Genomic DNA, 16,130 nt, shown 5'->3' with positions numbered 1-16,130 from the left:
GGCAAACCTACAGTGTTGACTATACAAATCGTTGATGTGGGCGACTATCCAAGTGCCATGTAGCACTGACGGAGCACGAGGTTGGTTGCGCCGGTTGTGAAGCAGATGCTGTGAAGTAATCATCGGGCGGGAGGAGTGTCGGCAGTGTTTGGCGATCGCTATTGTCGGTGGGGAAGCTATCGTCGACGTGCGGTGGTGAGTTGTGGAGTGCAGGTCGCCAAAGACAGGAATAATAGCAGCGTAACAACACGGTGGTCACCAACGGACTGAAAGTTGTAGATGGCGGCAGCAAGTTTGCCCAAACAGGGGATTCTCAAAGTTGTTCGGTGGTAGGAAGCACTCCCAGTAGGGTTGCGGCCAGCCCGAGGAAAAAGGGCAGTGGTACGGTGGCGGGGTCTGATAAAAACCCTACGTAATGTTAAATGTGCAGACGAGGTACAATAGGGGGTGGGGGTAAATAGCCCCCCCCAACAATAATATTTTTTGTTTTTTATTTTTTATTTTTTAAAACCTTTACAATGCCCCCCCACTTTTTCTTAAAACATTTCTGCAAATGATAATGAAAAGATTTTTGAAATAAATTCACAAAAAATAAAAGAAATATTTTTTTTTTTAACAAAAATCGTACCGTATAGCCAAATTGGCTAAAAAATTCTTCCAAGGCCTCGAAATCGACTTTCACCCTATATAGGCGAATTTATAGTCAAAATTCATGGAAACGGCAACCCAGATTCAATGGCGAGGTCGGATCTGATCTAGGACGCCTCCAAAAGTTGTTGCTCCTCAAATCCGAAAATGCAAACCTCCAACAATGCCGCTCAAAGACAAATCAATGACGCTCTAATGGCTCTAACACAATGTGAGATTTTGCCAAGATCAAGAGCTCAATGAAAAGTACAAAATAGAGAGACAAAATATAAGACAAGAATAAATTGTATTCTCATCAATAGATAAATGATCAATTGTTTCATACAATGAATATGAGCCTGCTTATATAGGCAAGGCTATATCAATATGTGAGCACACAAACATGACATGTGGCTCAATAAGAAACAAGGGTAGGTAGGGATAAGTAGGGGTAGGTAGGAGAAACAATATAATATTCCACATGAGGTGGATCACCCACCGAATGTGGAATGTAAAAACAAGATAAGACCACAAAAGGTGGAAATTTTCCTACACACACTATCCCAATGTGGCATAAACACCCAAGTGTCTCATACCCAAATTACTATGAAATGCATTATCCTAAGTAAACTTAAGTAAGGTGTAATAATATCCAACATGAATAATTAATTACACCAACACATTGTTATGCATCAAGTTGGATGGTTTCAATGCTTGATGGTACTAATTTGAATATCTATGAGATACCCCTTAGATGATTACACTAAGCTCGTGTCAAAATCTGTTCAATTTGATGGTGAGACCTTGCCTAGTTTGATTCCACTAAATTTGTTCATCATTTCCTACATTCCTAGGCTTAGAATAGATTTTCTGAACCCTATTCCCTTTTTGTCCCTTTTTTCAGAAAGTCTTGTTAGAATAAGTCCAGAACTACATTGCCAAATCCTAAGTTATCAGCACACCCATTCCACATTCATGATATACAAAGTTGATTCAAACAATTGTGTAAGTCCCCAAGTGAAAACAACAATTCACATCGACCATTGAGTTACCCACTCGTCAAGACCTGACTGTAGAAACTTTGGAATCATTTTAGTTGATCTTATCCTTAGCATCTGAGGTGATTTTGTTCAAGAGAGGGTAAAGTACTTTGGTATTTTATTTTGAATGTTATGTGCATAAAACACACATCAACAGGGAGGAGGTGGAGACAAAAGAAACGAGACAAGGGGTAAGGATGCCACTCCTTGTGGTTTAGTAATGCCTTATATTCCTAATGTCGATAATTTGGCTATACCACATGATCATCCTTTTCCTAATTATGAGCCTTTTGATATGACACAAGTCAAACTAGAATATAAGTGCAAATAGGAGAACTCCCTGTAATTTTGTGCCCTAGATTAGTAATCAGATTTATATCCTTTAATTATGCCCTAGATTGTAATCAGATTTATAACATTTAAGTAACTCATAATTCAGTAAACTTAGAGATGAAGGAAGTAAACAAGAGACAAACACAAATACCCTAGGAAAACCTCCAAGGAGGAAAAACCTAGCATTAAAGACCCACAGGTCAGATTATGTATTCTCCCTTAATAATATAAATACAATACTTAGCTTCCTTGACAAATCTGATTCCTTCTTGAATGACAGATCTGCACTTCTAAGCCTTTTAAGTTTGCACCAAAGATTGCCTTTGTTCTCTAGAACAAGTTCGCATAAGTCTGGACAATTTTGCACCCTCCAAGAGTAAGTTTGCACTTTTCAGGCAGAGCTAATTCACTGGGAATGAAATGAATGATTTGTCTTTTGCAAAGTATCTTTATTTATATGCTTCTTCACCTTTATTATTGCAAGTCAGCCTCCTTTCTTTTGGCGCCAATATTGTTATGTGGCGTGGGGTTTTAGGATGGCGTGAAGCATAGGGCTGGGCTTATCTTGGGGCACGTTACCCTTACGGATAGGGCCCGGTCCTAAATGGGTTCAGATGTTGCCTTAAGGCAATCCGAACCCACATATTACCCTAGTTACAAACAACACTCCCTCTTAACTAGGGAAGAAGAGAATACATAATCTGAACCTTTAGAGTTCCATCTAGCACACAAGCATATAATGGATCTAGCACACAAGCATAGAATTACATCTTCCACCTAGCACACAAGCATAGGATGGTTCTAGCACACAAGCATAGAAAGTGTAATACACAAGTGGGTCTTTACATAATTACAATTATCCATCTAGCACACAAGCATAGATTGGACACAATTCATTCTTGCACACAAGCAAAGAATGATTCAAAGTACTGCAGATAGAGTCACTGAGATTGGAGCTCCCTCTCAATCAAGGTTCCGTTTTCCACAACACCAAGTCTATCTCTGAAGTCTTCAAACTTCACTCTGGATAAAGGTTTGGTAAGGATGTCCACAATTTGTTCATCCGTGCTAATGTACTTTAGATGAATGGCGCCTCTTTGCACCATGTCCCGAATGAAATGATACTGTGTTTCCACATGTTTGGATCAGTCATGGAATGCGGGATTTACTGACATCTTTATACAGCTTTGATTATCACACTGAATGGTGGTAGGACCACTAGCTTGACCAAATAATCCAACAAGGAGCTTGCGAAGCCACACTGCTTCTCTGGATGCAACATATGCGGCAATGTACTCAGCTTCTGCAGTGCTTAATGCTACCGAAGATTGCTTTCTACATGCCCAAGAGATCACTGCAGAGCCCAAGTTGAAGTAGATACCTGAAGTACTTTTTCTGTCCTTGACACTTCCTGCCCAATCTGAATCTGAGTAGCCTTCCAAGAGGATTGAGGTATTAAGTGAATACTTCAGCCCATAACCAATTGTGCCACGCAGGTATCTTAGAATGTGCTTGGCAGCAACCAGGTGAACAAGTTTAGGTAAGCTCATGAACTGACTGAGGGCATTCACAGCATAACAGATATCTGGCCTAGTATTGACTAGGTACATTAAGGAACCAATCAACTGCATGTACTCAGATGGATCTGCAAAATCAGAGTTAGTTGCAGAAACACTTAACTTCTTTAAGTTAGATTCCATAGGAGTATGCATAGGTTTACAATCCATCATTCTAAATCTTTTCAAAATATCAATAGTATATTTTCCTCGACTTAGAAAAATTTCATTGGATTTTTGCCATACTTCTAGCCCTAGGAAGTAATGCATTAGACCTAAATCCTTCATTTCAAATTCTGAGGCTAATTCCTTCTTACATCTTATAATTAATTTATTTTCACCAATGAGAAATAAATCATCCACATACAAAACCAAAATAAGCATATCATCATTATAAACCTTTAGGTAAATGTTAGCATCAGCATCATTCTTACGAAACCCTAAGCTTAGTAAGTACTTATCAATTCTTTCATACCAAGCCCGAGGAGCCTGTTTGAGCCCATATAAAGCTTTCTTTAACCTGCAAACATGAGAATCTCTTTTATGGATTACATAACCTTATGGTTGCTCAATATAGACTTCCTGCTCAATGACACCATTGAGGAAGGCTATCCTAACGTCCATTTGATGCAACTCCCAACCTTTGGCTGCAGCAATAGCTATTATAGATCTAATAGAAGTATATCTAGCAACAGGGGCAAACATTTCTTCATAATCTATTCCTTCCTTTTGAGAAAAACCACGAGCTACAAACCTAGCTTTATATTTTTCAATACTACCATCAGCATTATGTTTAATTTTAAACAACCATTTAGAGGAAACAACAGACTTACCTTTGGGTCTGGGTACAATGTCCTAGACATCATTCTTGATGATAGACCCATACTCTTCATCCATGGCTAATTTTCAAGCATGATGGGATATAGCTTCTTCGACATTGTGAGGTTCAGACTCAATGATATTACACATCACAGAAATGTAGTTGGCGTGATTTTGGAATCTCTTGCTATCTCTAAAGGTTCCTCTGGGAGCAACAAATCCTTCAGCATCTTGAATCGTGTTTCTAACCCAAAGTGGTCTCTTCTTGCAGACCACAGTATCCTGAGGTATATCAATAGAATGCATAGGTTCTGTTGGGTCATTTTGAACTTCTTGATCCGGAAGGTCAGTAGACTCCTTCTGTATCTTAGGGTTAGCATCAACCATTGAATCTTGATTTTCAATCACCATATCATTATTGTTGGATGATGAACCTTTAGATCTTTTGAAAGCAATATCTTCTTCAAAAGTTACATCTCTACTTACCTCAACATACCTTTGACCTGAAATGTAGATCCTGAAGGCTTTGGAAGATTCACTTTATCCCACTAAGATGCCTTTCTTTCCAAATGGATCCAACTTGGTTCGTTTTTCTTTAGGCACATGAACATACACCGGGCTCCCGAATATCTTTAGGTGGTTGATGTCAGGTTTGATTCCTGTAAAGGCTTCTTCAAGAGTCACATCCTTTAGGGCGCAATGAGGACATCTATTCTGAATATAGACTGTTGTTTTGGATGCTTCTGCCCATAGGAAAGGTTGTAGGTCTTGATCATGGATCATAGCTCTTGCAGCTTCAACAATGGTCCTATTCTTTCTTTCAGCAACTCCATTTTGCTGAAGATTGTAGGGAACACAAAACTCCCTCTTAATTCCTGCTTTAACACAAAAGTCATAGAAACTACCTAAGGTGTATTCACCTCCATTGTCAGACCTCAAACATTTAATTCGATTTCCTGTAATATTTTCAACTAAGGCTTTGAATTCTTTAAATCTGTTTAGGACTTCTTCAGACTCTTTAGATTTAAGAAAGTAGATCCATGTTTTCCTAGAGAAATCATCTATGAAGATAACATAATATAGGAATCCGCTAGGAGATGCTACAGACATAGGACCACATAAATCTGAATGAATAAGCTCTAACTTTTCTTTAGCCCTACTATCGCTTTTATGAAAAAGATTCTTTACATTCTTACCCATTGCACAACCTTTACAAGCATCATCATGAGATGAACTGAGTTTAGGCATACCTTTAACCATTTTACCGAGAGTGGGAAGAGCTTGAAAGTGTAGATGTCCAAGTCTTCTATGTCATAGCTCGCATGATTCAGGGGTCTCATGAATGAGAGCTTGAATTGGGTTAACTGCAAGCTTATATAAACTATCACATCTATTTCCAATAATACGAGCAGTTTTGAAATTAGATTTCTTAGACCAAGCGAGTACTTTCCCTTCAGAAAATGCTATTTGCAAACCCTTATCTTCTAAGGCAGAAATGGAAATAAGATTTCTTTTAATACCAAGTACAAAGAAAATATCACAGAGTTGTAAGGAAATACCAGAATCTAGTTTTAAAGAGGTAGTACTAGAACCTTTTACCGAGTATCGAGCATCATCACCGATTACCACATGAAGGTTGGTGTCCTTTTCAATCAGATCTGAGAGATGCTCACGAAAACCTGAGATGTGTCTGGAGGCACCATTGTCAAGTATCCACGTATCACAGTCCGTAGGAACATTGTTGGATAGTGCAGAGATAAGAAGGTAATCTTCACTTTGTTCGGCAACTTCATTTAAATTGACTTCCCTTTCCTTTGGATCATTCTAACAGTCTCTGGCATAGTGACCATACTTATCACATCTGAAGCAACGAATGTGAGAGGAATCTCTTGACTTCTTTCTTGGATCATAAGAGGATCTAAAATCTTTGCTTCTCTTTTCTTTCTTTCAATGTCCACCTTTCCTAGATTTAGCTAAGAGAATATGATTATCTTTGTGAGAGTTATTGAGTTTTCCTCTTACCTCAATTCGAGATTCCTCTTCGATGCAATCAGATTGAAGACGCTCAAAGTTGGGACGATCGGCTCTTCCACCAATACTATGAATGAATGGTTCCCATTCATCAGGTAGACCATTTAATGCAATCATAACAAGATCTTTATCCGAGATTTGACAATCAAGAGTACTTAGCCTGTCCTTTAGTTCATTGATCTTCATGAAGTAGGCTATGATTGAGTCTTCTTCTTTCATTTTCATGTGAAGAAGCTGCTGTCTTAGAGCAAGAGTCCTGTTGAGGTTGTTGACTTCATACCCTTCCAAGTGTTTGATCATTTCCCTAGCAGACACAAACTTTGATATGACAGTGACAAGATGATTCTTGACGGACTCAATTATGATCTTCCTAGCCTTGAGGGAGTCTTTCTTGAACTGTTTCAGCTCTTCAGCATCTTCTGGAGGAGACAGCCCTTCTTCTTCTACGAATTTCAGCAGATCATTTTCTTCAAAGATCAATAGAATACGGACTTTCCAAGCAGCAAAATCAAGGGCTCCATCAAGTCTATCTTCAGCCCTCAAACCTGACATTTTAATCTGAAAACAAACAGCAGCTATATGCAACAAATGATTCACTAAAATCAGAAGTTAGAGACACCTTAGCTCTGATACCATGTAATTTTGTGCCCTAGATTAGTAATCAGATTTATATCCTTTAATTATGCCCTAGATTGTAATCAGATTTATAACATTTTAGTAACTCATAATTCAGTAAACTCAGAGATGAAGGAAGTAAACAAGAGACAAACACAAATACCCTGGGAAAACCTCCAAGGAGGAAAAACCTAGCATTAAAGACCCACAGGTCAGATTATGTATTCTCCCTTAATAATATAAATACAATACTTAGCTTCCTTGACAAATCTGATTCCTTCTTGAATGACAGATCTGCACTTCTAAGCCTTTTAAGTCTGCACCAAAGATTGCCTTTGTTCTCTAGAACAAGTTCGCATAAGTCTAGACAATTTCGCACCCTCCAAGAGTAAGTTCGCACTTTTCAGGCAGAGCTAATTCGCTGGGAATGAAATGAATGATTTGTCTTTTGCAAAGTATCTTTATTTATATGCTTCTTCACCTTTATTATTGCAAGTCAGCCTCCTTTCTTTTGGCACCAATATTGTTATGTGGCGTGGGGTTTTAGGATGGCGTGAAGCATAGGGCTGGGCTTATCTTGGGGCACGTTACCCTTTAGGATAGGGCCCAGTCCTAAATGGGTTCGGATGTTGCCTTAAGGCAATCCGAACCCATATATTACCCTAGTTACAAACAACACTCCCAAGGATCCCTAAATATAGAGAGAGGGTTCTATGCTACTTCACTATTGTAAAAGAAGTGAATGGTCTGCCACCACTCCCAATTATGCATCAAATGATAAGGATAAGGAAGAAACCATTGAAGTCTATGTAGGAAATTCCTTACCCAATAGCTAGCTTAATTTTGATACATTGTTAATTAATGGATGACTAGTTCAACTACATGTTAGAGTTTGGAGCTTCAAGTATTGTCACGCCTCTTCAAGTTATGAATAGTTTGGGTCTATAGGTGTCCAAATCCTTTGGAAATACTTTACCATGGATTCTAGAGAGTTTTAATGTTGTGGATGTTAACTTGCAGATTTTTTTTTTCATTTTTGCTGAAAACTTATTGGAACTTAGGAAGTTCATGAAAACAACAAGCTGTGGACTGTGTACATGCACCAAACTCGATAAAAATACAATTTCGACACTCAAAATTTCTTGTTTTGTAAACCCCCACTCACCTTTCTTCACCACGTAGGTAAGAATTCTAGAGAAAATTGGAAAGATTTTATAGGGAATTTGAAGAAAAAGTTCGTATAATTTTAGACTTGCATTAGGTTAGTTCAATTCTTTTACATTTTTTTTTGCAAGCATTTAAATTTGTAAATTATTTCTAATTTTTTTAGCATGTTAAATTTACATCTTTTATTGGATTTCATTGATTGAATGTCTAAATTTATGGATTGATTAAAAATTAAATGATTTAAATCATTTTTTAAAAAATTTCAATTTCTTTTTGAACATAGTGTTTATATTTTAAGGTTGAAATATTATATTTTTGCCAAATTCACTAATTAAATTGCCATGTTTGATATTTTTTTTAAAGTGCATGTTCAAATTGCTATATTTTTTTAATCAATTTTTTTTGTTTTTATTGATATTGCAAGCTAATAGATAACCACAATGGCATTTCAATTTTTCAATTTCTTTTTTAACATAGGGTTTGTATTTTAGGATTGAAATATGTTATTTTTGTCAAATTCATTAATTAAATTACCGTATTTGATATTTTTTTTTTAAATTCATGTGCAAATTGCTATATTTTTTTAATCATCTTTCTTGTTTTTTCGATATTGCAAGTTAATATATAACCACAATGCTATTCATCTTTGCATCTAGTTCAGACTCAACAAGTGGATGTAGTCCATTGGAATTAGACCTCCTAGAAGCATGGCCTTGCTTGGAAACATTCCATTTATGGGATTGGTAGTGGGGTTCAAGATTTGTAACTAGTGCACAAAGAAGCTTAGTGGAGGCATCAAGGACATGAAATGCTATGTTTCGAGAATTCCTAAATATGATTCCAGCCATGCTCAACAAACCTAAAAGAGGTGTGAGAGATGGTGGTCCATTTTACATTATTGGATGAAAAAAATTCTAGAAGGCTAGAGAACAAAAGACCATTGCTTCTAATTTGGCAATAGAATATGATGAAAATACAAAAGACATTGTGGGTTCTAATCGTGGTCCATGCATGCATGGCACATGCACCTCATCTAAGTCAAGTAGAGCTTAGTGATAGGGATTTTGTGCCTATAAATGTTCTAGGAGCACAACTTTCATTGGAAAATATAGGGTGAAACAAGGAGGTACACAAAGTAGTTAAGGCATGCATAAATTTTTGGTATTGCAACAAACTTCCCTTCAATGTATCAAGGAGTCCATATTGGAAGTATATGGTGATAACATTGATAGTTGTAGGGAAAGGGTACAATGTACCTTCTTCAAAAGATTTAAGTCGCAAGTTGCTCCAAGATGCTATTATAAATGCCAAACAAATAATATAAGATCAAAAGAAGCAATTGTGAAAGTTTGGATGCTCAATTTTTTAGATGGGTGGACAAATGGAATGAACCACACCCTTGTCATTTTTTAGTGGCATCAAATGGTGAGATAACTTTTTGAAGTCTTTTGATGGCTCCAACAAAATAAGGAATGAAAAAAATGGAGCTTAATATTGGAGGAGGTTGTTTTAGAGGTGGGCATACCAAATGTCATACAAGTTGTTATTGACAATGCAACAACATATCTAGTGGCTAGAAAATTGCTTCAAGAGAGGCATCCAACACATTTTTGGACTCCTTGTGTAGCTCAATGTTCCAAAACATGACCAAAATTAATTGGATGAGAGTTATGAGACTAGTTGTAGAATATATAAAAAAATATCACAAAATGTATTTGTAATCACTTGTGGATTCTTAACTTGATGAGAGATCACATCAGGAGGAAAGAGCTTGAGTGAGCGGGTGCTACAAGGTTCACAACTAAATTTTTAACATTGCAAAATATTTTGGTTTATTGACTCCCTTGAAGTGGATGTTTGTGAGTTAAGCATGGCTAGACTCAACTTATTCAAAGAAGGATTGAAAAAACAATTTATGATGTTTTTGTGAAGAAAGCTTTAGAGATTGTTGAAGTAACTTCAAATTTCAATTTCAATTTTAAAATGGATCCTTTATTTTTAAAATATAAAAATATTTAGTTTCATTACAAGTACTAAGTTGTAACTTAAATTTGTTTTTTACTTTGTATTTTGTAGGTATTAGATCCACTAGTTAGGGTTTTGTGCTTGGTGGATGGGGAATAAAATCCAGTGGAATCTATTATAAAGCCATGGATAGGGCCAAAGATGCCATCCAAAAGTATTATAGGGGGGATGCAGGTAGATTTTCTCATGTTTGGGAGATTATTGATTGAAGGTGGTACAATCAACTCCACCAAGCCATTTATGTATTGTGCTATTATCTCAACCCTATTTTTTTGTTCTTTGATAGCTTCACGGATGCTAGGGGAGGTTATAGAGGGCCTATCCACATGCATTGAGAGGATGAAACCCAACATTGAGGTGAAATACCTCATCATTTTTGAGTTCTAGTATTATAAGCAAACTAGGGAGAGGCTCTTTTCTTGCCATTAGTTATATGAGGAAGATCCATTGAAACACCAAGTAAGAAAAAATGAAGTCTTATATCTTGCAAGTTACAAATTGTAAGTATTAATAGAATATTTTTTATTTGCAAACTCTTGAATATCTTATTTGCAGGTTCTTAGCGGGAAGGTTCAGGTGGAAATACTCCAAATCTGCAAAAGCTGGCCTTTTGAGTTTTGTCTCAATCTTGTGCTTCTGCATGTGAGTGCAACTAGAGTTTGTATGGCATTAGTCACATGAAGAAGTGCAATAAATTGACTCAACAAAACCTCAATGTTCTATTTTTTGTGCAATACAACCTTTGGCTCGCACAAAAAAAGTGAAGGAAAAATCAAAGTAGCCTATTGATTTGGATGAGATTGATCCCTATAATGATTGGACCATGCAAGATGATGAGCCCTCCTTGTTAACAAAGGATGAGATTGCTGATTTCAATTTGCAAGGTATGAAAGATCTGGCTGGGACAAAAGTAGGGGAGGTTAGATTGTCTTTGAATAACATTGATATGATAGAGTCATTAGCACAATGGAGCCATAGGCACACTCTTCTAGGCCAAGTAAGGAACTACAACCAAGTGCAAGGACCATACCCTATATTGCTCAATTTATCACTAGAATGGGGAAGAAGAAATTGTAAAAACTAGTAACTTTTTACTTGCCAATATTTACAATATATGATGATGATTTTCAAAGACAATTATGATAAATTTATAATAGTTATTAGTCAGTAGCTAGCTATTGTATTCAGCTTCACAAGATGATGCGATTTTGTAATCCATATGTATTCAAGAACCAAATCTAATAGAAATAACTTCTTCATTATTTTTTATTGTCATTTGATACTTTTTTTAATTGAATTTTACAAAAGAATTGTGTTTTTTAATAAATTTAAGATTTTTTTTTTAAGTTGCCAGGTTAAATTTTTTTGTCTTGCTAAGTACTGAATACAAACTATGAAAATTAGTCTAATATATTGTCATACAAATGAGTTTCTCTTAGTATTCCAAAATTTATAGATGTCACTTTTAGGGTTAATGCTTGTTTTTTCAGTTTTGGAGGCAAAAATGAAGAAATTTTCAATTAAAAAATCCATCATTTTTAACCTGGATTCATCCCAATTTCTATCTGTCTTGCAAAATGGAGCTAGATTTTCCCAGGTCCTGTCTGCAGAAAACTCAGCTAAATCTATGTCTGTTTTGCAAGACCTTGGATGGCCCAATAGGGGATCCATAGGTTCAAACTGGACCCAAATCTGGGGGTTTCCAAGACCAAACAGGAAATATGTTTCATGGGGAATTTTGTGATAGTGCTTTGTTATCATCCTCACTGTAATATCCCTTGCGAATAATGTGATAAAAATAGCTGAATTTGGACTTCAGGGATATTGTCAAACAATTGTATGCACGCTGAGACTTACAACAACTTATTGCAAAGTAACGAGGTGATATGCAAACATCAAAATATGCAAAAGATCCTTCAAATCAGACTTATATTCGCCATTGACATTTTGTCAAACAATTAACATACATGCTTCAGACTTAATATTTCAATATTCAGGTCTGCTATAAAGTGTTTCTAATTGTATTTCAGACCTTACATTAATCATGAAAAAATCTCTTACAATGATCAATTACACATCTAAAGGTTGCCCCCTAAATCTGAAGACAAATACTCAGAAAAAGATGACCAAATGACAATCCAAAATGAGCCAAATTCTGATTTGAAGATGCCGATCTGGAGGATGATACTGGGCGATAATGACTGAGTGTTTGGGTAATTTTTGATGTCCTCTAATCACAAAATCGCCCTGCCTGAGGATTGTCACCCAACCTCAGAACTTGCAGATTAAGACATAAATAAATGTCACCCTTCTAAGCCTCCAAAATATGATCAAAATGATGTCTAAGCCAAGGCGATCTGTTTGGGCTTCTGCCCATAAAATTCTGACCCTCTAGCTGATAATAATGAACAAAAACCTGAGAAATAAGAAGTCTGGTCGGACCTCTGGCAGACCTGCAAAGTATGACAGAACTCTTCCAAAATGCACCTTCAATGTGCCCCCACATTGATCGCCTATCTCCCTAGGTAGAAACAGATGCAAATGCAAGCTTCATAAGCCCAAATCGTGGGTATACTACTGATTGGACTACTGCAGATGTAAAAGTCTGATCATAAATGATTGACAGTAGATAAGTCTTCTTCCAACCACTAATAATCATTGTTGTTCTTCCCCAAAGACAGCGCTATTATCAAATGATGGCCTTGATGCTTGAACAAGGTGTAATATGCTAAATCGTGGGTGAGGGAGGTCTACTGCACTTGTCTTCAGATCTGCAATTATGATCAGCTGCCTCTTATATCCACCCTCAATCAAACCTCACACATATCGCCTTACTTTTCCAATAAGGATCGATGCATTTAGGAAACCAAACCAAAAAAGCTGAAGACACCATGACTCCATTTTCAAAAAACACAATAAGCTCAAGTGAAAGGACTGATTGTCCTTCCCAACCACCATAAACTCATTATGCAGAGTGTGGAAAACTGAGTATCTCCCACTCCCAAAAAGAAGAAACTAGGATTTCGTCCAGCCCTTCTATCAATCTGCTGAAGGTTTGCGTCCTCAGAGATTCATCTAATGCAAAGCATCAGAAAGTTCATCAAATCTATAATCCAAATCTCCCATGACCATATAATGAGACTCAACCTCTATTTAACCTTTCCCCACATACGTCTCTTCAACTTTTAAAAGATTCCATTTGCAATAAAATAATATTATTTTATTTTAGTGACTATGATTTAATATTTTATTTTAGTCACTATTTAATTAAATTAATTAAATATAAAGTCACTTTTTAGTTTTTAATCTATTTTAATGACTAAGAAATTAATTAAAATTAATTTCTCCACTTAGCCAAAAGGCTAAAACTTCATAAAAGGCTAGAAAAATGGGGACATTACACTAACAAATTTCATGGTTGTTTGAGGAACTTTGTAAAAAAAAACTTTACTGAATACTGTCGTTAATTTATTATAAAAAATGTATTGATTACAGGGTAGACTTACTGAATTAACAAGTCACTTTCTTTATGTTATTACTTATTAGCTTACATTGGCCAAAAAGAATATGTGATACATAAGTTTTCTCGCAAGCTCATAATTGGTTCAAGAAAATAATTGAACAGGCTATCCACATTCTTTTCTTATCTGAAAATCCTTTTTATTTTCAGGAAAGTAATTCTATATGTTTCTGATGCAAGTTTTGTCACAAATGATAATCATATCATGAATGAGAGTCTTTTTATATTTTCCCCAACTTATTGTGTAATAAATTGTCAATTTCTCGCAACTGAATATATTCATCTTTTATGTTGTTATGATTGGATAAATATTAATAAGTAGCGATAAATGCATGAATAATCAAATCTGAAATATTTTTGGGTGGAACATTCAGGTGAGTTGTGTAAATTCACCCAAGGAATGTGCTAAATTAATTGGTTAGTAGAAAATCTCTCAGTTTCTATTGCATTGTGAATGGTGAATTTTATACTCAAAAAGTTCACATGTAATCACTTACATGCATATCTTTTCAGATGCCAGTATTAAATTAGGACTGGGAAGTGGAATATTGATCGGAGTACCCATCCCAGAGACAAGTGAAGCATCTGGAGATTCAGTAGAGTTAGCCATACAGACTGCACTTTCAGAAACTGTGTATGCCTTGTACTATCTATTGTATTTATTTGTTCTTTTTGTTGCAATGCAATAAGAATCCATTATGTTCATTTGTTGAATTATGCCCATGATAATTTGCTCTTACATCTATCAGAGTGAAGGGCATCAATGGAAATGCTGTGACTCCTTACATACTTTTGAGAGTAAATGAGTTGACAAAAGGAGCTTCACTGGCTTCAAGTATCCTTTTCATCATGTTTTGTTGGTTCAGATTTAAAAATTTTGTGCAAGCTTCTTGTTTTGTTTCATGCTTTTGTTTTTGGATGCTCATATGGAAAGCAGAATTTGTATTTCAAGAATAGCTTTGCTTCCGATAGTATAATATGAACATAGAGTGAGGGGAGGCTCATTTTCAATTTGACATGTAGGGAGATAATTGTTATAGAACTGTCAATTTTGTTTTGTCTTAACCATTGCAGATATTGCACTCATCAAGAATAATGCCCTCGTTGGTGCAAAAGTTGCAGCTTGTTTGATGAAATTACAGGATTCTTGAGGTTGAATGACTGATTGCTGTTATAGAAATCTGGAAGCAACAGCTGAGATTGGCTGAAGGGATTTGTAGAAAGATATCAAAACGGAAATTGTTGACAGTCCTTGTCAACCTATTTTTATAGACAATGCAAGAGTTTGGTGGTTTAAATTAATAATTATCACCTTCATTCTGAATGTTTGAAGTTCTCATTTTCATGCTTGCGAATGTTTTATGGTCTTCATTTTCTTGGAAGTGGTTTCTTTCCTTATTCCAAAGGATAACATAATAGACATTTTCGAAAACAGTAGTAAAAGCTACATTTATGTTCCTTTCTCTTTACCAGAATGTTTACAAACTGCTGAATGTTTGTTGAGGGATATTCCTCATCCTACAGTTAAGAGTTAAAACTATATTACAATATCAAAAGATTTACATCTTGATAGCAGTCATCTTTATCTTGGTGTTCTGTCAGGTTATGAAGGCCAGAATAGCAGGAAAAAGAATATAGATCAATATGGGCTGCAAAAGACTCCATCAAGGCCATAACATATATTCCTATAAGTATCAACAAGATAATTAAACATAAAAATAAATTCTGTCAACACTAGTATTGATGCTGCCTGGGAATCTTTGAAAGAACTGTTTGTAGAAAAGAGAGACAGATGACTCTTTCGCCACCATACACCACTGGCAAAAATCTTTAAACACAACCTGTAATCTGAAATTGTGCTATGATCGGCCATCAACCAGTAAGGAAACTAACTACCCAATCATCTGGCAAATCGGCAATACTTTATAAATCACCAGGGCTGTCTGCGGAACTCATCAGGACTTGACTGGAAATTTCATTCATTATCAAATTTTCATTCTTATTACTCCTGAAACTTGTTTGAACAACCTATCTTGGCAAAATCAAAAGCCCAACCATTAACAACAGTAGTAGAAGGAGAAGTATAATTACTGTCACCTTCAGAAGCCATTCCATCAAGGGCCAGGAGAGCAAGGGAAATAATGAGGGCCTGCAATATCTCCTTCTATGGTAGCTTTTGAACTGCTTCATGGACATCTTCTGTCATGTCTTTAAACATTGAAGTTTCTCATCAAATCCTCATATTTTCAGAGTAATACTGTGGGAGCCTCAATTTTATTTCCTAGGAATTTGTTAGTTCCCATGAATATAAATATACATTGATAATGGTGGCTTTAGTAAAAGAGATTATCATTCATTTGGTTTGTACCGCTATCAGATAAAGCCTCCTATATCATA

General features: G+C 36.0%; 1 protein-coding gene across 1 annotated transcript in view; it reads left to right on the top strand.

Moving 5' to 3' along the window:
* LOC131028568 (pseudouridine-5'-phosphate glycosidase) overlaps positions 1-15,297 on the top strand; it is a 268,645-nt gene extending 253,348 nt beyond the window's left edge. Inside the window, exons 9-12 of the mRNA XM_057958873.2 lie at positions 14,108-14,150; positions 14,247-14,367; positions 14,483-14,568; positions 14,808-15,297. Of these exons, the coding sequence (XP_057814856.1) occupies positions 14,108-14,150; positions 14,247-14,367; positions 14,483-14,568; positions 14,808-14,884 (327 nt within the window). The 3' untranslated portion in view covers positions 14,885-15,297. The remainder of the gene's footprint in view (positions 1-14,107; positions 14,151-14,246; positions 14,368-14,482; positions 14,569-14,807) is intronic.
* The last annotated feature ends 833 nt before the right edge of the window (positions 15,298-16,130 follow it).

The sequence above is a fragment of the Cryptomeria japonica genome, chromosome 8 (genome assembly GCF_030272615.1).
Source record: "Cryptomeria japonica chromosome 8, Sugi_1.0, whole genome shotgun sequence".
NCBI lineage: Eukaryota > Viridiplantae > Streptophyta > Pinopsida > Cupressales > Cupressaceae > Cryptomeria > Cryptomeria japonica.
The sequence above is the reverse complement of the archived record's forward strand: the minus strand, read 5'-3'. Positions and strand labels throughout refer to the sequence as shown.